This window comes from Ahaetulla prasina, chromosome 12 (assembly GCF_028640845.1).
Source record: "Ahaetulla prasina isolate Xishuangbanna chromosome 12, ASM2864084v1, whole genome shotgun sequence".
Classification (NCBI taxonomy): Eukaryota; Metazoa; Chordata; class Lepidosauria; order Squamata; family Colubridae; genus Ahaetulla; species Ahaetulla prasina.
In genome coordinates, this window is record NC_080550.1 from 12,179,987 (window position 1) to 12,202,866 (window position 22,880).

General features: G+C 41.8%; 1 protein-coding gene across 2 annotated transcripts; it reads left to right on the forward strand.

Annotated features, from left to right (window-relative positions):
• Positions 1-15,119: 15,119 nt before the first annotated feature.
• Positions 15,120-22,757, forward strand: PDCD5 (programmed cell death 5). Of its 2 annotated transcripts, none has more exons than XM_058155356.1 (6): positions 15,120-15,287; positions 18,009-18,049; positions 18,816-18,877; positions 19,886-19,977; positions 20,666-20,813; positions 21,509-22,757. In XM_058155356.1, the coding sequence occupies exons 1-5, from the start codon at positions 15,222-15,224 to the stop codon at positions 20,771-20,773; spliced, it is 369 nt and encodes a 122-aa protein (XP_058011339.1). In that variant the 5' UTR covers positions 15,120-15,221; the 3' UTR covers positions 20,774-20,813; positions 21,509-22,757. The 2 variants fall into 2 exon arrangements, with proteins under 2 accessions (XP_058011339.1, XP_058011338.1); XM_058155355.1 differs by having other exon boundaries at positions 20,742-20,813.
• The last annotated feature ends 123 nt before the right edge of the window (positions 22,758-22,880 follow it).

Consider the following 22,880-nt stretch of genomic DNA (forward strand, 5'->3'; position numbering starts at 1 on the left):
ATTGTTTGGCTGACGGCACCCTGAGGAAGCCCTCCCTATGGGAGTGCACGGGTCAGTGGGAGGCAAACGGTGGCAGAAGGCGATCCCATAGATAACCCAGTCCTAAGCCATGGAGCGCTTTAAAGGTGGTAACCAACACCTTGAAGTGCACCCAGAAGACCACAGGCAGCTTACCTGTGATCGAGGGATTTTTGCTACCAGTTCTAAGAACCACCCGCCGCCATTGCTACCGGATCAGCCGATCCAGTCCGAACCGGGAGCATTTCATCCCTAGTGTGTACCATCTACTGTGTAATGCTTTATTTTTAAGAAAACCATTGTGACAATGAAAGTATTTGCCCATTTGAACATTGCAAACAGAATTGAAGAAAACTCTTGGCTTGATGCAGAGCTACTACAGGTTTTGAGTAGGCGCCCATCTGCTGTGGGCACACCCTCTCTTAAGGGGATGTCCTCTTAAGAGACATCTTAACGTCCTTAAGAGGATGTTCTCTTAACACAAACCTTATTGAAACGGATGGTAAGTAAAGAAGGAAATGATTTCTGTCTTCCTAATTTAAGCACTCTTAAGAGTAACTCCCAGTGGAAGGCAGCCGGTGTTACAAATGGTGGCGGCTGCCATCTGCCTCTGGAAAGCCATCAAAGGATCCTTAGGGGTATCTTTGGTTGATTCAAGCAATTCACGTAAGAAAATTGTTACAATTAATTTCTAAATGCAAGAAACTTTACAGGGTTTCGACTAGCACCTCCCAGATTTAATTAAATCAAGATGGATAATGAGATTAAAGCTCCCCCAACAGAGCTGTCTTCCGTTTCCCAATTAATGAAAAGGTTTCCTCCTTGCCATTGTTCTTGGGAATACCACCGCGGGAAAAAGTCGCGGTTCTTCTGTCAATCGCACACCAAATTCAGGTAGAGGGGATGTTCTGCAACCAAAAAGGAACAAGGTGCCTTTAAGTCAAAGCTGAATCTAGACCGCGTTTTTCTTCTAAAAGTGCGAAAGTCCCTCAATAATTTATCTCGATTCCCTTAATGAGCTTGGAGTCCCCTGCCAGTTCAGCAGAATTCAATAATAAGGTGTTTCAGTTAAGTACTAAACTAAAACTTTAATTAAGCCTACAGGGATGCAAGCTTGATCTTGCCAAGAAGACCGTCTCTAGATTGGTCAACGGGAAAGGTAAAATTTAATTTGTGCTAAGTTCATGACTCGGTGATGCCTGCATCTCTCCCAGGTTGCCTAGACAGATACAGGTCAGCATCACATAATACATTTAACCCCGCTTACTAATAAATGCACTGTCTAGTTTCTCAAGAGAGAACTTCATTTGGATCAATGTATGTGCTGCCCCACTCACTCACTCACACACATGTAGCTGTAGTTTAGTGCAGGGGTCTCCAACCTTGGTCCCTTTAAGACTTGTGGACTTCAACTCCCAGAGTCAGGGAACTCTGGGAGTTGAAGTCCACAAGTCTTAAAGGGACCAAGGTTGGAGACCCCTGGTTTAGTGAGTTTATTAATATTCCCCCTCAATTCCCTTCACCAAAACCCAGAACGGTCCCAATTAAATCCAGCCACAAGCAGACCAAGGTTAGTCCACAGAGCAATGGCCCAATAGTCCACAAAGCGCTTGGAAGTTGCTCAGACAAAATAATCCCACCCGACAAACTTAAATCCACCAGACCAAAACTTAAATCTGCACAGAAAAAAGCTCATGAGACAAGAAGAGCCCAGGGTTTCCAACGCGCGATTCGATTCCAAACACGGTGTCAATCCAGAGTGAGGCAGGAATCAGGACAACCGGAAAGCACACAGCTAAAAACAAACAAGTTCTTCCCAGCAGTGCCTCCATCATCTGCTGTGAAAAATAGCCAGCTTTCCAGTGCTGCCCATCAAGACGGGCAGGGTTTTCTCCTCTTGAGTAGTCTGGCTGACCTTCTCTGCTCCTGCCTTTTCTCTGCCCTACATGTTCTTGGATCAGTTGCAGGAGGCAGTTCCTCCTCCTCTTCGCTGGTCGTCTGCCACTGCAAGCTTTCCCCAGCTGGAGACCCAGCCAAATCCCTTCCGGAGGGCCGTTCAGAGCCATCAACAAACTCAGTTCCTGACGGGCCGGGTATCTGCTCATCCTTCCCCGAACTGACATCTAAGGAGGTATCTGTGGAATTGTCCAAAGGAAACATCTCAAAGTATGGTAGCTTAGCTAGGTATAGGTAAAGGTTCCCCTCGCGCATATGTGCTAGCCGTTGCCGACTCTAGGGGGGCGGTGCTCATCTCTGTTTCAAAGCCGAAGAGGCAGCGCCATCCGAAGAGTCTCCATGGTCATGTGGCCGGCATGACTAAAACGCCAAAAGCGCACGCAATGCTGTTACCTTCCCACCAAAGGTGGTTCCTATTTTTCTACTTGCATTTTTATGTGCTTTTGAACTGCTAGGTTGGCAGAAGCTGGGACAAGTAACAGGAGCTCACCCCATTATGCAGCACTAGGGATTCGAACCACTGAACTGCCGACCTTTCGATCGACAAGCTCAGCGTCTTAGCCACTGAGCCACCGCATCCCTTAATAAGTTTAGCTAGCGCTTCTCAGAAGAGGAGAGGATAAACCAGAGTCCCAGGTGGCTTAAAAGGAAGCCAATTCTGCTTCTTAACATCAGACACCGTGACACACCAGGCAACCTCGGCTACAGATAGTCCTCAACTTAAAAACACTATTTATTTAGCGACTGTTCAAAGTTATAGCAGCACTGACCATCGGTCCTCGTACTTAAGACCACTGCAGCATCCTGGGCATGTATTTATAATGGTTGCAGCACCTCAGGGTAATCACGAGATCACTATTTGTGACCTTCCCAGCCAGTTTCCAATAAGCAAGAGTCAATGGGGGAAGCTGGGTTTACTTAAAAATGACATGATTCACTTAACAACCATGGCAAAAAGGGGTAAAATTAGATGAGACTCACTTAACAATTCCCTTGTTAAGCAATGGAAATTCTGGGTACCTAATTTTTGCTAAGCCAGAGCCCACATTTCTTTTTTTAAGTCGCATGGTCCTCAAAAAACAATGAGCAAAGCCTCGACAAAAATTCAATTTCAGCCCAACAACTTTTCTTTAAAATGTAGAATTACTTTGATGATCCTTTAGTCCTGGGTCTAATAGTTTCCTCTCCACTGTACTGCTAAATATTACAATGGAAAAGAAATATTAGGAAGTTTCTGGTCTTCCGCAAATTTTTAGGGTGTCCAATGATGGCTTGAATTTTTAACTAGCGCGGCCACTGCTGTCATAGATCAAAAGTGGTCCTTGGTTTTTCTTTTGTGTTTGAAGCGGGGGGGGGGGAGTGAGCTGGAAATTGCTTAATTAAAGGCATGAAAACAAGGCATTTTCCTGGAAAAAATATCCAATTGACTAACAAATCCTTGAGCATATACTTTAACTGAAATAGCAATAACAATATCTCTTAGACTTATATACTGCTTTACAAGTGCTTTACAGCCCTCTCTAAGCCGTTTACAGAGTCAGCCTCTTGCCCCCAACAATCTGGGTCCTCATTTTACCCTCCTCGGAAGGATGGACGGCTGAGTCAACCTTGAGCCTGGTTGAGATTCGATCTGCCAAATTGCAGGCAGCCGGCAGGCAGCAGAAGTAGCCTGCCATACTGCATCCCAACCACTGTGCCACTACGGTTGCACGGAAATGCAGAGGAATTTTAAAATGTAAATTTCACATCCCTTTTTTATCTGCTTTGTGGAAGACACACAGAATTTGTGCAAGGAAGGAAGGAAGGAGAGAAAGAAGGAAGGAAAAAAGGAAGGAAGGAAGGAAGGAAAAAAGAAAGAAAAAAAGGAAAGGAAGGAAGAAAGAAAGAAAGAAAAAGAAAGAAAGAAAGAAAGAAAGAAAGAAAGAAAGAAAGATGTATACACCTCCTTTGCTACAATCCATTTTGTCTCAAACCTTAGAAAGGCAATTGAAATTTAAACACAGCGGCAAAAACTTGTTACTATTGTGAAACACAACTGATTGTTGAGCCTAGAGCACATTATGGATGCAAAATACAAATTTAAAAAGAAAACCCAACTGCAATCCCATCTTTGTACATTTAACACAAACAAGAAAGGTTTTTTTTAAAAAAAAAAAAACAATTACAGGCACATAAATATTAACTACTACCTTAGCTGACACCAATATACTCCTTATTTGTGCATTTTTCTTTCCAAGGCAAATGTTTTATTGTCCCAGTCATTCTGATCAGGCGCAAACACTTCCCCAAGCACTAACCGTTGACCATTTTTTTCCCCTCCTGCTAAAATAAATTATAATAAATCTGCATTAATTTCTCTCCTTTTTTTCCAAAGAGCTTTATATTCTGCAGGATTTATCGCCATACTTATCATTTTTATTGCGGCTTAGCGTTTCTCAAAGGTTATGATCCAAGCCGTTTTCAGTAATGCTGCAAACAAATCCCTGCCTTTTTGTTGTTGTTGTTGTTGTTGTTTTAACCAAAGTAGAGCTAAAATTGAGATCACAAATACCATGGGCAGACTTGCCTTAAATAAAGAAAAATAGCTACGTCCATGATTTATTTGAGAACTTCTGCCTTCAGGAAAAGGTGACTTCTGCAGCCTGAATACATTACTGAACATGAGGAGAAATGCAGGCATTTTCTAAATCTTGTCTGGTTTTGTTTTTTTTCTGTCTTCCAATAAAACCTGCAATTCCCATGTTCGTACATCAATACCTGATGTTTCCAATTAAAAAGAACCTTACACAGCAGATGCTAGGAAAGATACCTACGTGATCTCTAGAAAGATGCTCCAAGCTTCAGGGGATGCCGTGTCAACATGTTTGGCTTCCTTTCCATTGTTTTCCTAAGAAGTTTTTTTTTAAAAGGGTTGTATTGAAGTTTATCTTCGTGTAAAATACAAATGGAAATAAAGACAGGGAAAGTGAGGTAGGAAAAGGAAGCGAAAAAGAGATATGAAGGGAAGAAAAAAAGAAAAAAAAACCCAGTAACTTCCAACTTTTTTCAGTGCAGTAAATTACGAAATAAAAAATTACAGTCTCTGTTTTTTCACTTTCATATAATTAGTCGCTACCAGCCATTTCTATAACAACAAATTAATCTTGTCATCAAAAGCCCAAAGTCAAGGATAGCAGGATGAATTTCCTTAAGATTTCCTTACTTTTGCCATCTCTGACAATTCGATCACTTTTCCCCATCAGTTGTGGGAACTGACGTATCTTTCCATATTTGCACATATAAAACTCGCGCTGCACATGGTTTTCCTAAGATTTTAGATGACTGCATGGACTGAGCCGAAAGGATTCTTACGAGCCTGTCTAGGCCTGTGTAGATAGCAATATTTTAGGTTTTTCTTACATACATCCAATGAGAATTGGAAGATAATGCAAGATCTTTTTCTGCAATTCCCCTGTAACATCTCAAAGTTCTCCTATTTTCTCCTGTTTTCTCCAATATTATAGCATTATTAGTTCACCTTATCCAGTAACTGAGGGGCAAAGATTGGGAACGCCAGACACGTCTTCTCTTACATTCCATCATATTTACCACGTTTCCCCGAAAATAAGAGCCTGTCTTATATTTTTTGAACTCCGGAATAAGCGCTGGGCCTTATTTTGAGGGAGGTCTTATTATTGCGTGGAGCAATATTCCTTCCTTCCTTCTCCTCCTTCTCTTTCTCCTTCCTCCGTCCTTCCTTCCTCCACTCTCTCCCTTCCCCTCCTTCATCCATCCTTCCTTCTTCCCCCTCTCTCTTCCCTTCCTTCTTCCTTCCTTCTCCTCCTTCTCTTTCTCCTTCTCCTTCCTCCATCTCTCTCTCTTTCCTTCTTCCTTCCTTCTCTTTCTCCTTCCCCTTCCTCTTTCTCCTTCCTCCGTCCTTCCTTCCTCCTCTCTCATTCTTCCCTTCCTTCTTCCTTCCTTCTCCTTCTTTCTCCTTCCCCTTCCTCTCTTTCTCCTTCCTCCATCCTTCCTTCCTCCCCCTCTCTTCCCTTCCTTCCTTTTTCCCTTCCTTCCTTCTCCTCCTCCTCTTTTCTCCTTCCCCTTCCTCTCTTTCTCCTTCCTCCAGCTCTGTCTCCCTAACCCTAACCAGAGAAAATGGCAGGGACCGGCTGCGCATGTATTTAAATATTTTTGGGGAGGGCTTATTTTTGAGGAGGGTTTATTTTCGGGGGGGCTTATTTTAGTGCATGTGCTCAAAAGGCTCAAAATTGGGCTTATTCTCAGGGGATGTCTTATTTTCAGGGAAACACGGTAATAAGTGCAAAAGTTATTCACCACCACAGATGAGAATGACGTGAACCTTCCCATAACCCTCCCATTGTCCATCAAAACCCAACAGTTCAGTTCATAATCCAACTGTGCTTTCTAATGATCCAATTCATAACTCATAAGCCATTTTTACATGTTAAATACAATAACAGACAGTTAACAGGGATTTGATTAGCGTAATGTTTGGCCTAACCTGTTGACGTATGTATGTATGTATTATGATTAGATCTTGGGTTGATTTGATTATGAGATAGAAATGGAATATTTCTTACTTAACATAATATTCTTGTTAAATAGAGATGGGAAAGTTTATAACTATTTGTAGACTTGTTATGTAAAGGGGAGAATTCATCGTTGTTGTTTTTTCTTGTTTCAATATCCAGCAGGGGTGGATTTTAGATGTTTAATGTTAAATTTATTTGATACTTGAGTCATTTTTTTTTCTTGTTATTAGTGCTGGATCTATTTGTTGTTGTTGTTGTTTTTCTATTTTATTTTTGCTGATAAAACAAAATAAATATATATTTAAAAGCAATTCATGGATCATGAAGATGACCCCTGTTTCTATTTCAGCTTCAAAGACTCCTCCAATATTTTCAGTTGTTAGGTAGAATTTGACTTTGTGTTGATTCCTAAAACTGGGCAAATCAGAAAAATACATTTTACGCATGGACAGTGTTGTTACTATATGAGTAGATAGTGCTACTTGTGTTAGAGATTTTTAAGGGTATGCAGAAGCAAACTATGTCTTGTGGGAAAGGAGATGAATCCGATTATTATTAATCAATATAATTATGATTAGTACTTATAATCAACAATCTACATTAATTCAGCCAACACATTTCTATACTTATTAAAGCACCTGTCTATATGAATGAAGTTTTATTTAATTTCCAAAGATGTATTTATTGGCTCCAGGAGGTCATAACAGATCTGCTAATGGTGGGCTGCATTTATTGATCTATTTAATCGTTCAATAAATACATGTGCTACCCCATCCACATGGCTCTCCGCTGCTTACAAAAATGCAAAGACATAGTAAACGAGTTAACCTTAATCAGTGTAGAGGTTGGCAACCTGGAGCCCCTTTGATACAGTACATCAATTTTCCATCAAATGTTAGGATAGTTTATTATTGAATAAGAGGCAAGCTGGCCAATTTCCATAGTTTTAAAAGCAAATGGGTATTTCAGTGGGTCTTCCATTGAAGAGAAGCAAATCAGATTAGAGCTGTAAGGGACCTTAGAGGTCTTCTGGTCCAGGCCCCTGCTCAAACAGGAGATCCTATATACCATTTCAAATAAGTCTTTTCTTAAAAACCTCCAGCAATGAAGCACCCACAACTTCTGAAGGCAAGTCGTTCCACTGATTAATTGTCCTCGCTGTTATTTCTCTTTATTTTGCTTCTCTCCTTGATTTAATAAATTTTAATAAATAAATAAAATAAAATAAATTAGTTTCCATCCATTGTTTCCTGTCCTGCCTTCTGGTGCTTTGGAAACTATACTGACCTCCTCCTCACTGTGGCACCCTCTCAAATACTGGAATACTGCTATCATGCCACTCCTAGTCTTCTTTTGTCTAGATTAGCCAAACCGAAATCCTGCAATTATTCTTCTAGGCCTTTAATCATCTTAGTTGCTCTTCTTGGCACTTTTTCCAAAGTCTCAGCATCTTTTTTTGTATTGTGGTGACCAAAACTGGATGTAGTATTCCAGGTGTGGTCTTATTAAGGCCTTATAAAGTGGTACTAAGACTTCATGTGATGTTGATTCTATGCCTCTGTTTATACAACCAAGGATTGTATTGGCTTTTTTGGCTGTTACCAAAATTAAGGCGGAGAGAACGAGATACCATCTCAAGAGAGAGCTAAAATCTCTGGGGAGGTGAATTTTGATGTGGACTATGGGAAAGGAATAAGAAAGAAATGGGAATCATATTTTACAAACCTGGTGGTTACAATCACATTTTCAGACAAGTTGAATACTAGAATAAGATCAATGTCTATTATCTGCCAGCGCTGTCCGAAGACGTCTCCGTGGTCATGTGGCCGGCATGACTAAACGGCAAAGGCGCATGGAACGCTGTTACCTTCCCACCAAAGGTGTTTCCTATTTTTCTACTTGCATTTTTTACATGCGTTCGAACTGCTAAGTTGGCAGAACCTGGGACAAGTAACGGGAGCTCACCCCCTTACGCAACACTAGGGATTCAAACCGCAGAACTGCCGACCTTTCAATCGACAAGCTCAGCGTCTTAGCTACTGAGCCCCCACATCCCAGTATCTACAGGGTATTATAAAAAAGACAGACATGGCAATTCAGTCAAAGTTCTACCTATTTTTAATGAACATTATGATTGGTACAAATAAAGCCCGCCCATCTTTTTTATGCGCAAAACATGGCGGCCGAACTGCACTATCGTGGCTGCCATCTTGTCTTTTTTTGACCCCTCCCTGCAGACATCCCGCCCTCCCCTCCCCCTGATAGAAAGGTTTGGTACTCTTAACATAATCCCTCACAGGACTCTTATAAAACCAACATTTCCAAGCTGTCAAGCTGAAGAGAGCAAAACGCCTTTAGATAAAAGCAGAAAGAGAGGGGACAGAATCATTTTCTCTCCCTTCCTGCCACTCTTAAAATACGATCTTCTGAACTCTTGAAAAATTATTTCATTAATATTTCAAACGGCGCTCTCGGGGACACCCAAAGCATTCCCTTCCTCTTCATCATTAACACTGACAGCCGCAACAATAAAAGCTACCTCTTAATCCTTCATCCCGATCATCGGAGGAGATGCTCGTCCCCAGACACGTCAGCTGTCGTTCACGTGGCTGATAAAAACATGCTCGGGGGGCCACGTCTAGAGAGACAAGGAACGGGAGATTAAAATACTCGAGTGTGGAACTTCTGTCGGCAATTCCTTAAACTGTCTTCTTGCCCGTTAAATGAAGACAAATAACTCAGGTGATATCAAAACAAACTCTTCGGGCCATTTATAATCCTAACATCACTCAAAAAAAACACCACCCCAACCTCCAACCCTTTTCGATATCAAGTCATGTCACATTAAATTTGTTCAAGCAGATAATATCTGAATAACAGATTCCCAGCACTGCTGTAGTACAGTTGGTTGTAACTTTACTATCTCTTTCTTTCTTTCCAAGGCTTCACTTGGTACCTAAAGGTGACGGGCGTGGGAAAAATCAGTACTCAGATGAGTGGAAGGGATTAAATTGATATACCGTATTTTTTGGACTATAAGATGCACCGACGTATAAGACACATCAAGATTTCAAAGAGGAAAACAAGAAAAAAAAATAGTTTTTGGCCTTTTCACGTCCGGTTTTTACCCTCCCTGGCCCCCAGGATCATTCTGAAGGTCTCCCAAACTCTCTGCCCGTCCCATTTTTGTGGAAAACAGGGCTGTTTTTGGCAAAAACGGGATGCGCAGGGCAGGATTCCGGGAGGCCAAAAATGGCTATATTTGATGTATAAAACGCACCAACATTGGGGGGGGGAGTGCATCTTATACTCCGAAAAGTACAGTATAGACAGAGGTGGGTTTCAGCAGGTTCTGACCAGTTCTGGAGAATCGGTAGTGGAAATTTTGAATAGTTCGGAGAACCGGTAGTAAAAATTCTGACTGGCCCTGCCCCCATCTATTCTCTGCCTCCCGAGTCCCAGCTGATCGGGAGGAAATGGGGATTTTGCAGTATCCTTCCCCTGGAGTGGGGACGGAATGGAGATTTTATAGTATCCTTCCACTGGAATAGGGAAGGAATGGAGATTTTACAGTATCCTTCCCCTGCCATGCCCACCAAGCCACACCCACAGAACCGGTAGTAAAAAAAAATTGAAACCCACCACTGGATATAGACTTATAAGGCCAAAGTTTGTTATCTTATTTATTAGAACAATTGCATAGATTTGCAGTAGGATTTCTTTTTTCTTAGTGCCTGATTTTCTCTTACTGCTCCTTCCTCCTGATGTATGGGAGATGTTTTCCTCCCGGTTTGATTGTATCACAGGTAGGCCTAAACTTACGACCACCAATGAGCCCAACATTTGTGTCGCTAAGCGAGACAGTTAAGCAAGTTTTGCCCCATTTTACAACCTTTCTTGCCACAGAAAGGTTGTTAAGTGAACCATCACAGCTGTTAAGTCAGTAACACGCCTGCATAGTGAATCTGGATTCCCCATTGATTTTCCTTGACAGGAGGTCGTTGTTGTGCCTCGTCCGCTTTCCCCGCAGCCGGGGCCTTCTTATCTGCTTCCGAACGCTGAGGAATGTCCTAGCATGCCTCCCGGCCCCAGCCCTGGCTCCATGCCCAGACAGGCTGAGGAAGAAGAAGCGCCTCCAGCCCCCAGCCCTGGCTCCATGCCCAGGCAAACGGAGCCACACCCCATGGCCTATATAAAGGATCTGCTTTCTGGCATTCTCTGAGTCAGGCAAAGTCGAACATATCTGGCTGAAGTCACTTTCTGGTCTCCTGCCTGCCTTGAGAACTTTGCTAGGACTTTGGCAGAGCTGCAGAGGCACGCCTGATTCGGATTTCCCTGACCCGGCCGTCAGCGGAGGAGTGGGACACGACAGTCGTAAAAGGGGATCACATGACCCAGGGACACTGCAACTGGCATAAATATGAACCGGTTGCCAAGCGTCCACAAATCTTTTTTCCCATGGCCATGGGGATGTTGCAACGGTCATAAGCATCATGAATCACCTGTTTTCAGTGCTGCAACTTTGAGCAGTCAGTCAGTGAACCGCTGTAAGTCAAGGGCTACTTGCATATCCTCCCTTTTTTTTTTTTTTTTTTTGGTTTTTGAAGGAAAACAGCCACAGGAACTAACCTCAGCTCCCATTCATCAGGAGGAGGAAGCAGTGTGGGAATGTCAGGCACTAAGAAAAGAAAAATCCTATTGCAAATCTATGGAATTGTTTTAATAAGTCAACAAACTTTAGCCTTATACCTCTATATAGCAATTTAATCCTTTCCACTCATCTGAGAATGGATTTTTCCCACGCCATCCACTATTTACTTAGACTGTATTACTATTATTATTCTCATCCTTCCTATTACCTATCTCCTCCTACTTATGACTGTAACCTTGTTACTTGCATCTTTACGGTTTATATTGCTTTATTTTGTTTCCTAGTATGATTTGATTGCTTATTTAATATCCTATGATTATCACTAAGAGTTGTATCTTATGATTCTTGACGAATGTATTTTTATGTACACTGAAAGCATATGCACCGAAGACAAATTCCTTGTGTGTCCAATCACACTTGGTCAATAAAGAATTCCATTCCATTGCATTCTCTATTTACTCTACTCTACTCTGCTCCCAGCTTAAGCCCTGGAAAGGAAGAATGAGATAGTAAAGTTACAGCCAACTGTAGTGCAGCATTTGTTATTCAGATATTATCATCTTGAACAAATTTAATGTGACATTGACTTGATATCAAAAAGGGTTGGAGGTTTGTTTGCCTTTTTGAGTGATGTTGAATTTCTACATTTATAAAATAGATTTATAAATGAAGAGTTTGTTTTGGTATTACCTTATTTGTCTTCACTTCAACTTTGAGCAGTCAGTCAGCGAACCCGTTGTAAGTCAAGGACTACTTGTATTCCTCCCGTTTTTGGTTTTCAAAGGAAAACAGCCACAGGAATTAATCTCAGCTCTATTACCTGTAACAAGTTGCGATCCTTTCTCCCTGCCTCCCCCTCACATCCTTCGGGCCCCCCCAATTCCATTTCAAGCCTTCCTCCCGCCCCTCTACCTGCCCTATCCATCCGGCTCACCTAGCCAATCGCACCGTTCCGGTCAGGTGCCTCGAGAACTGTCAGAAGAGCTGGCAGGGCACAGGGCAGGGGTGAAATCCAGCAGGTTCCAACAGGTTCTGGAGAACCGGTAGCAGAAATTTTGAACAGTTCGGAGAACCGGCAAATACCACCTCTGGCTGGCCCCAGAGTGGGGTGGCAATGGAGATTTTGCAATATCGTTCCCCCAGGAGTGGGGAGGGAATGGGGATTTTGCAGTATCCTTCCCCCAGGAGTGGGAATGGAGATTTTGCAAAATCCTTCCCCCAGGAGTGGGGAGGAAATGGGGATATTGCAGTATCCTTCCCCAGGAGCGGGGAGGGAATGGAGATTTTGCAGTATCCTTCCCCCAGGGATATTGCAGTATCCTTCCCCTGGAGTGGGGAGGGAACAGGAATTTTGCAGTATCCTTCCCCTGGAGTGGGGTGGGGATTTTGCAGTATCCTTCTCCCAGGGGATATTGCAGTATCCTTCCCCAGGAGCGGGGAGGGAATGGAGATTTTGCAGTATCCTTCCCCCAGGAGTAGGGAGGGAATGGGGATTTTGTAGTATCCTTCCCCTGGAGTGGGGAGGGAACAGGAATTTTGCAGTATCCTTCCCCTGGAGTGGGGTGGGGATTTTGCAGTATCCTTCTCCCAGGAGTGGGAATGGAGATTTTGCAAAATCCTTCCCCCAGGAGTGGGGAGGAAATGGGGATATTGCAGTATCCTTCCCCAGGAGCGGGGAGGGAATGGAGATTTTGCAGTATCCTTCCCCCAGGAGTAGGGAGGGAATGGGGATTTTGCAGTATCCTTCCCCTGGAGTGGGGAGGGAACAGGGATTTTGCAGTATCCTTCCCCTGGAGTGGGGTGGGAATGGGGATTTTGCAGTATCCTTCCCCCAGGAGTGGGGTGGGAATGGGGATTTTGCAGTATCCTTCCCCCAGGAGTGGGGAGGAACAGGATTTCACCACTGGGGCAGGGTCCACCGTAATCGGGGGCAAGGCGCACTCCAGCCGCGCAGGGGACAGGATCGCGGACTCAAAAGCCCCCCCCCAGCGCTGGGAGTTTTTTGGGGGGGGGGGAGTTTAGAGCGGAGCAGCGCAGCAGGGCTGGCGTGCAGCGCTGAGCGTCCCTGCAGCGCCTGGCCGGGGCAAAGCTGCAGCTTCCGAGCTGCGCCGGAGTCCCCCGGGCGCAACAAGACTCCGGGGTTCAGGATGCTGCAACCGCTCTCGCCCTCTTTTAAAGGACCATTTCCCGCCCCACTTTCCTCCACCTTCGAGATCGGAAGAAGCTTCTTGGATGAGAAGCGAAACGTCTTTCAAAGAAAAACCAAGGAAGTCCAGTTGCGTCTTGAAGAAGGAAAAAAAGCACCTTTAGGACAACAGTGAGAATCTCCATAGACATTCAAGATCCGCCACCTCAATTTCTTTAACGGAGGGGAGATTAGAAGAGGGCGGAGCGTAGGGAGGGAGACCGACCAATCAGCGTCCAGGTGGGAGGCTTCAATGAGAAGAGGGCGGAGCGTAGAGAGCGTGACCGACCAATCAGCGACCAGGCGGGCGGCTTCAATTAGAAGTGGGCGGAGCGTCGGGAGGTTGACCGACCAATCAGCGACCAGGCGGGCGGCTTCAATGGACCCGCACGTGGTTCAGCCGCATCACGGCCATTCATAAAAATTCTCGCTGGGCTTTAAACTATAAGTTATAAAGTATAGTTCAAGCAACTAAGACCCTGCCTTAGTTCTTGGCCCAAGGTTATTTTACGGGATCTCCAAATGGAGAATGTTCCTTTTATTGTCAGTGCGTTGCCTCGCACGTATTTCCAAGACATTTAAAAACACAAGTCTATTTCTGATTAATGCTCCCAGGCAGGAAAAAAAAAGAGCTAAAGGTTAGGATAAAAGAAGATTAGGTTTATTTCAAGAATGAGTGGATTTACTGCTTGAAGTGGAAAAGGAATGAAACTTTGATTTTGGGTTTTACCAAATAGATGGATAGATCTTTATAGAAATGGCTTGCTGGTATTATTATGAAAAAGCAAAAAAGTTGTGATTTGATGCTAATGCCTTATTTTACTTGCAACAGAGTCGGAAGCCAATGCTTCTTTTTCTTTTCTTTTTTCCCCCCTTATCCTTCCCCACTTCTCTTCCCCCCTTTTCCTCCCTACTGCTTTTCTATTTACTTTTGTATTTTGTATCTGATAATATTTCATAACTCAATAAAAACGTTAAACTAAAAAAATGAGTGGATATACTAAAGTCTGTAATTTTATTTACAGTCTCCGTGGTACACAGGTTTGTAGCTCTGCTGAAATCGTTGTGTCTCAGGTGAAGGTTTTACTTACAAGTATGTCCTGGCTATATTACTGCCGCCTAACAGCACAGAAAGCACAGATAACCGCATTTCCTTCCTTCCTTATTCCATAGCAGAAAAATAATAATTTTGGATAGAGCCGGCGCTCCCTCTGGTGGCCACAAACCCAGCGATTTCACCAGATGGGTTATAAAATTGGGTGGGGGGGGAAGTGTCTACCAGACCAAACCATACCTAAGGATTTATTTATTTATTTATTTATTTGCCATTCCGCAATCTACACCGTTTCCCATCCAATCGTTCTTGAAGGTTAAGGCTTATTAGCAATACTTTGGAATAATTTAAAATGCAAGAAAACCCCTGTTGGCTAGCCAGTGCAACAATACTGAGGGGGGGGAAAAAACACATATTGCAAGTATTACAAAGTCTATCTCTCCTGGCCTCTCTCCCTGCTTCGCTTGCCAAGATCAGCCGAGCGCTCCCACCTGCGGCCACCCTCTATAATATATATATAATCTAACACCAGCGCCTTCTTTGATTCCAGGATCCTGGTGATCGGTGCTCGAGTCGTTAGGCCTGGTAAACCGAGGCCTCTTTCCTGTTCAAGGTCCGCCGACGCCGCACGGCTCATGCGCGCGCTCGCTTTGCTCGGCACTCGACTCCTTGGGTCTGGTAGAAGGCGGTCCGCGCAGGCGCAAAGAAGGCGGCCCGAGAGGCAGGACAGAGGCGGCGGGCGCGGTCGGTGCTGCTGCTGCTCCTCCTCCGTCTCCCTCACGCGCGGCGGGGCTTCTCCGGCCCGTCTCCCCTGCCTTCGAGGCCATGGCGGACGAGGAGCTGGAGGCGCTGCGCAAGCAGAGGCTGGCCGAGCTGCAGGCCAAGCACGGGGTGAGGAGGCGAGCGACACTTTCCCCGAAGGTCTCCCGGCCGACCCCGCGTGAAGGGCTGGCTCCACACGGGGCCCCCTTTCCCTTCCCTCAGCCTCGCCTGAGGGAATCGCGCCTCCCGTCAGAACGGAGCCCCGCAGCTGCCCAAGAGGGAGGGGGAAGAAGCCTTAGGCCCATTTTTATTTTGTTCATTTTTTATTTTATTTATTATTTTACTTATGTATTATTAATTTTTTAATGCCTCCCATCTCCTCTATCATAAGGCGCAGGGACTGGTGGTGCGGATCAGCCCCTCCCGCTTTTCCCCTCATACATTCTTACACATACGCACCCAATTGTGGATTCGCACAACCTGCTGATGCGCGTTTGTGGCCTGTGCTGGTGGGGGGAAGCCGGCCTGTTTTCTGACTCGGGGCTTGAGGCCAACGGCCTTAAAAATGCCTTAAAATGGAGGGATCCGGGTTCAGCTTCCTTGTGGTGGGAAGCTGGAGCCTCCTTGATTTTTTTTGCCTCTTATCTTATCCTGCATTACTATTAATCTTCTCACCGTTCCCCTCACCCATCTCCTTTCACTTATGACTGTAACTTTGTTGCTTGAATCCTTTATATGGATATTGATTGCTTCCTGATTGCTTACTTGTACCCTATGACTATCATTAAGTGTTGTGCCTTATGATTCTTGACGAGTGGATTTTTTCTTTTATGTACACAGAGATCCTATGCACCAAAGACAAATTCCTTGTGTGTCCAATCACACTTGGCCTATTCTACTCTACTCTACCCTGCCCTACCCTACCCCTACCCCTATTCTTATGATTCTTTACAAACGTCTTTTCTTTTATGTACACTGAGAGTCTATGCACCAAGACAAATTCCTTGTGTGTCCAATCACACTTGGCCTACTCTACCCTACCATGCCCTACTCTACCCTACCCCTATCCCACGCTACCCCTACCCCTATTCTTATGATTCTTCACAAACGTATCTTTTCTTTTATGTACACTCAGAGCATATGCACCAAGACAAATTCCTTTGTGTCCAATCACACTTGGCCAATAATCAATCTTTCTTTCTTTCTTTCTTTCTTTCTTTCTTTCTTTCTTTCTTTCTTTCTTTTTCTTTCCTTCCTTCCTTTTCTTTCTCTTTCTATCTACCTACCTACATCTATCTCTCTATCCTATCTATCTATCTACCTTCTTACCTTCCTACATCTATCTATCTATCTATCCATCCGTCCATCCTAGCTGTGGCTTGTCTTAAGGTGGTTTGGGGAATAAACCACATTTGGCATCTCTTGGGTCCCATGCTGAGCCGAAATAAGCTTTGCAAGGATGTGTTGTGGTATAAGGGAAGAGAGTCTTCTTCCAGAGGCTTCATTTCCTTACTACTAGGTTGCTGTGGCTATTAATTTTTATCCTGCCTTTTTTTAAATACAGGTAGTCCCCAATTTATGACCACAGTGGAGAGCACAATTTCTGCTTTACTAAGTGAGACAGAGTTGAGTTCTGCCCTGTTTTATGACCGTTCTTGCCACTGTTGTCAAGCAAATCACTGCAGTTGTTAAGTTAGTTATGCGGTTGTTAAGGGAATCTGGCTTCCTCATTGACTTTGCTTGTCAGAAGGTAGCAAAAGGGTTGCTAAAAGGGACCCTGGGACACCGCAACCATCCTAAATATGAGTCGGTTGCCAAAGTTCTGACTTTTGATCGCCTGACTATGGGGGTGCTGCAGCGGTTCTAAGTATGAAAAATGGTCATAAGCTACTTTTTTATTGCTGTTGTAACTTGATCACTAACACGAAAAGTTGTAAGTCGAGGACTATAACTAAAGGCAGCAAACAGATTTAATTGTCCTACCTTTTCCATAGAATAGTAACCCTGTGAGATGAGGTGGGCTGAGAAAAAGTGGCCCAAAGTCACCCAGCTGGCACTTATTTTCTAGATTTTTCTTTATTCTGCCTGAATTTCTTTTATAAATAACTCACGTATCTAATAAACATCTGATAAACAAATATCTAATAAATGTATCTAATACTCCTTCCTCCTCCTGTTTTCTCCATGACCCAGTGAGGTGGGTTAGGCTGAGAGAGAGGAAATGACTCAAGTCACCTGGTCGGCTTTCATGCCGGAGGAAGGACTAGAACTCACCGTCTTCAGGTTTCTAGGCCAGCATCTTCGCCACTATACTAAATTGGCTCTTAATGGAGATACTGCACTGTTGTGTTTTCCAGTGGAGGAGATTTAATTTGCTAGCTTATTTTTCAGTTTCTGTGTAGGAAGAGCCAGCTTCTCTGGGCCACCCCACTTCAGAGAAGTACTAAAATTAGATGATTTTCCAGTTGGAGAGCACAATATATTTGGGGATAAGCTGAGAATTGAGAATATACAGTAGTTTTGTTTTTGTTAACAGTATGCTTTTGACATAGCAAGCACTGAAGATTGTTTATATTTGCAATTTACATATTCTAAAAGGGATAGAGGCTGGGCAGTTTAAAACACCCAAATAAAATTGTCTTCCTTTAACCCTTAAATTCTTTCTTGCTAAGGTACCATAATGTTTGTGCATATAAGAGCCATTTGATGTTGAGCAATTCTGCCCTTGAAACTCTTGTAATATTAAGGAATATCATGCATGATTTTAGCATTTTGCCAATCAGAGCTCAGAAGAAACATTTCAGTTTATTGCTTCAGTTATCAGTAACCTGATTATTTCTAACTTTTTAGGATCCTTCCAGTGAAATTGCACAACAAGAATCTAAACAGAGGTATTGCTGTGTTCTTTCAGAACTTCTTTCTAGAACTTCTCATTCTTTTTCTCTAACAGTGAGGCATATCCCAAACTTAGCACAATAGCTTATAAATGTTCAGTTTCAAATCTTATGGTTTTAAGAATATTTATAAAAATGATTTCGTGTGCTTTTACAAACATTTCATGATAGAGGATATATTTTCTTTCAAAAACATGCATTGCAGCATTTTAAATGGCGTATTATTGAATATTTGGAAAATCTTTAGAAAAGAGAAAGTTGTAATGGGTGTACACTAACTTTTATGATTGATCAGTATTCTCTGCAAACAGTAGGATCAGAGCTTTTGTTCTCTTGTTTAAAATTTGCCCAGTATTCTGTTGTTATAACATTTTACTGTTCAATGCTAAAAGATATATTCACGATCAAGCTGGTAAAATAAATGGATTTTATGTTTTTCCAGTTAATTTCTTATTAGGATATGAGCTTTCTGGGATAATTTGTAATCTGTCACCCTGATTAAAAAATTTGATCTGGCAATTACTTATAAATGTAAAACTGATTTGATTTTCAGTTTTTGAAGAATTGTAAAAATTAAACATATGTTAATGTTAAAAAATTAACATTCTGGAATAATTAATGGAAAAATACCAAAAGATGATATATAACTAAGTCATGTATTGGTTTATAAAAACAGACATTATCATTAGCATTTTAGCAGAAAGGTTAACATCTTTGGAGCAATTTTTATTTTCTGCTGTGTAAAATTATTCCATTATTACAGGGAAGCTGAAATGCGAAATAATATTTTGGCTCAGGTTTTGGATCAAGCAGCACGTGCCAGATGTAAGTATTTATTTAACATTGTTTGACTTGTTGTATATGACCATTGAGTTTGAGGAAAGCAATTTTGGGTGACATTTGTAAGAACATTCAAACAAGGAATTAGAAAATAGAATACAATAAACCTCTTAAATGGAAGAGAAATCAACATAGCAACAAAACTAACAGAATTCATAGGCCAATCATAGTTTCAGTCAAGATGGATTCATCCAACATTCTAGCCCAATGCCCAGGGAGGAACCAGGTTTCCAAGAAAGACAGAGGAGTCTTGGCATAGACCTCTAGATTAAAGTCTTACTTCATTACAAGGAGGAGTGTCATGGGCTGCAATACTATCCATGCATAAATGGCACTGACATTGTATACATACTCAGAATTTCATTGGTCAGCAGTCCTCCACTTCCCCACCAGCTTTGAATTGCTGTATCTTACTGGGAACTTTCATCCAAAAAGCATTACAGCATGCTATATATATATAATTATAGCAATATTTACATATTACCTGTAGGTATTTTATTTTGTCTTGATTGTGGCATCTGAATACTCTCAAAAGTTATTTGATCTCTACTTGAAAAAGTGGTGCATAAAGCAAACTTTGTACAGTTGTACTAAGATCAGTTAGAATACAAACCATTCCTTGAATTCTGTACCATCCCAGTTGGTCAGCTTTTACAATAGGCTTTATTTAAACACCAGTACATATAAGGGTTACTCTTCTTAATTCAGGGTTAAGGTGAAAAGTCTGGGATGGCTGCAATCATCTTTTTGTTCTTGAATATTAAAGTTGTGAGAGCCAGCATGGTGCTTAGAGTATTGGACCAGGGCTGGAGAGATCAGATTCAAGTCATTAATCAGCCTTGGAAATTTACTTGGTGATTTTGGGCCTTTCTTCCACCCAGCCAAGGCCACAGTTTTGTCCTTTGTAGTCTTGAGCTCTCGCGAGAGCAGACAAATATACCTCTGGCAAATGAATGATGTTTAATTAACCAAATATCTGTTTTCCTCTTGCAGTAAGCAATTTAGCACTTGTAAAGCCAGAAAAGGCAAAGGCGGTTGAAAATTACCTTATACAGATGGCAAGATTTGGACAGCTAGGTGGAAAAGTAAGTTTATTTCTTGTTCTTGGCCCCCTGCAATATTACTCTCTAGCAAAGTATTCAGAGTTGAGGGCATCATCTGTTCCCAAAATACATTTGGTTGGCTATTATTTGAAAAGGGAATAAAAACCTGGGGTGTTTTTTTTTTTCCCCCTATTTGGAATTCGGATGGTGTTAACAGCCTGCCAAAAAAACTTCTAAATTCTTCACTGCAATTAGAATGGTTATCTCTTTATCTCTCTCCCTGGGTAAAGTCCTCTGGTTTCAGAGAACAAGAAGCCGTTTTATATAAAGGAGAGTATAGATGGACCCTTAAAGAACCACTTGCTCCAAGGGAACTTCTGCTGGCGATGTTGCTGAGCAGAAGTGTTTCCTACCTTCTTTATAACTTGCTTCAGTGGGGGAAGAAGCAGCCTGTCTCCTAAGTCCCCTGAGCATTCTGGAGAATGAAGAGATTAGTGACTTGAACAATTAATATGGCTAGTAAATCGAACTGTTAGCTATTCATAATATTTTGACGGTTTGGCCACCTTTGCTTCTGCTTCTGTTCTTTGCTACTATGCTATTGTACGTGGAGGACAAAGTCATAAGTATAGTTCAAACATTGCATCATTGCTATTTGTATTTTAATAACTAAGGTACCAATAATTCAAAATGAGAACAGTAAATATTTTTAAAACCTGCATTTTTTCAGCAAGAGCTCTGTGTACCATACTACCAAGTACTACTACCAAGTCAATATTTTTTCTGTTCCTGTCCTGACTTCTTAGATATCAGAACAAGGGTTGATAGAAATACTTGAAAAAGTGAGTCAGCAAACGGACAAAAAAACAACAGTAACGGTAAGAGGTCTTAAAACTACCGGTAATTTAAATTAATTAAATCTGGTTTGTAAGGAAGAAATGTAGAAGATACAGCATAGCTGCCAGCGTGTATTTGACATAGCTCTTCAGGTACAATAGAGCAAATTACATCACTGCAACATGATTTACAGATATGAAAGGCTTCCCATTTATTCAATATCTGCTCAGTACATTGCAGATTTTTTCCTTGGCCTCTTTTAATGTTTTCCCTCTTTACTCTTCCATCTTTAAACTGCTCCCACTCTTTCAATATTCTACAAGCTGACTGTTCTTTTGAGTTGAGTGTTAGGATGGTGGTGGAGCCCATTTGTATGTTTTGCTATTTGGTTCTTTGGATTTTGACCCTAGTTGGTTGTCTTTTTGCCCTTTTTGATATCCCTTGTTTTCTTCTAATTTTATCTGCAATCTGTCCAGATTTTTCCTTCTACCCCCCCCCAGCTTAAGATACTATGAAAGCTTTAAGCAGATACATTTTAAGAATATAGTTTCACTTTGCACCTTAAAATTGTATAGGAAGACTACCAAGCAATCATATGGGATTACATCAATGCTAGAATTGTTATACATGTGTGTGTTCCATAAAGATTTGATATTGTTACTGTAAATCAACTACTGACAATTTAGCCTCCAACTATTTTAAGCCTGATTTCACCTATATTCTATCGTTCTTCTAGTTCAATAGAAGAAAAGTGTTGGATTCTGATGAGGAAGATTAATTAATGAAATATGAAGAAAGTTGCCAACTGCTAATCACCTGGAATATGTCAAGGAAAGTATCTTCTGTCATAGGCGAAAGTTTACAAAATGTTCTGTACACATTTTTATAAAAAGTAAAACTGATAAGCTTGCCTTCTGTACAATTAAGTGAAATTGGTTTCTTAGATAAGTTTTGTATAATGAGCTTGAGAAATAAGGATTCATTCTCTAAGGTTTTAGCTTTCCTTTGACACCATGTAGTTAAATTTACTGTGCATCTGGCAGGTGTGAAAATATACTTGCCTCTCCTATAGGTGCTTCATGTCCCATAGGAAACGAAATTCTACCTTGCCGACAAACACCAATTTAAGTCTGCAGGCTAAATTACATATTGGAAAAAGAATTTTGTTTTTATATTTAAAAGGGGGGGAGGGGCATACATTAGACCCACACAATTTTCATTTCTTAACCATGAATAAAAAGTTGAGCAGCCATCAAGTTTATTCTTTCCGCCAAGTAGAAATTCTCACCTCATTTTCAATTATCTTTATTGTGACTAATGCCAAACAGGATTCCCTGATAGCTATGTTTTTGAAACTGGCTTTGAAGCCTGATTAACATTACCATGGTTTCAAAGGATCAGAAATACCATGTGTACATTACATATCAGAACACTTCCTGAAGTTTTGCTAAACTTGGCTTGGAACCAAGCAAGACAGGGTTGTTCACAAAAAAATACGGCTGCATTATGTATTGTTGACTGATTTGCTGTATTGTAAATTCAGGATGTTTTGCTTAGAACATCATGAAATTTAATTAAAGTCCGGGAAAAGAAAACGTTCAGCACGTTGTTTTTATACAGAAGTGGATTAATAAATGCTTCAATCTTTGAACATAATTTAGCCAAAGTTAATTTTAAAAAGGAGATTTTGCTGAAATCAATTAAAGGCTGGTTTCTGTATTTTGTCTTGGTTTAATCCACCACCAGATAAACACATTCACGTGCACTGAAAGTTCCCATTTTCAGAGTTGTAAAGCTGCTCAAAGACTATCTTTCATGCATGATGCCACTGTAAACGATGTTGTGCGTTTTTGTTACTGAGCATAAGTGTTTGATCCATACATACAATCTACCCTGTGTAAGTCAGAGTGTTAAAAGGCACGTTTCTTTTTCTGGCTTGTAAGGGCTCTGAAATGTATTAAAACCTTTCCATTGAGCAAAGTTAATTGACCAATTCTTGTCTATTCCTATTCCATAAAGTATTGTTTCTTAATACACATTTTGTACAACATTGGAAGTCCTCTACCTCTCTAGGATGGTGTCTGTAAATATGCAAAGTTCTCCAAGTA

Coding starts and splice junctions, on each gene's coding strand:
- PDCD5 (XM_058155355.1), top strand. CDS start 15,222: ATGGCGGACGAGGAGCTGGAGGCGCTGCGCAAGCAGAGGCTGGCCGAG. Junction 18,878..19,885: donor TCAAGCAGCACGTGCCAGAT/GTAAGTATTTAT, acceptor TTCCTCTTGCAG/TAAGCAATTTAGCACTTGTA. Junction 20,814..21,508: donor ACAAAAAAACAACAGTAACG/GTAAGAGGTCTT, acceptor TCGTTCTTCTAG/TTCAATAGAAGAAAAGTGTT.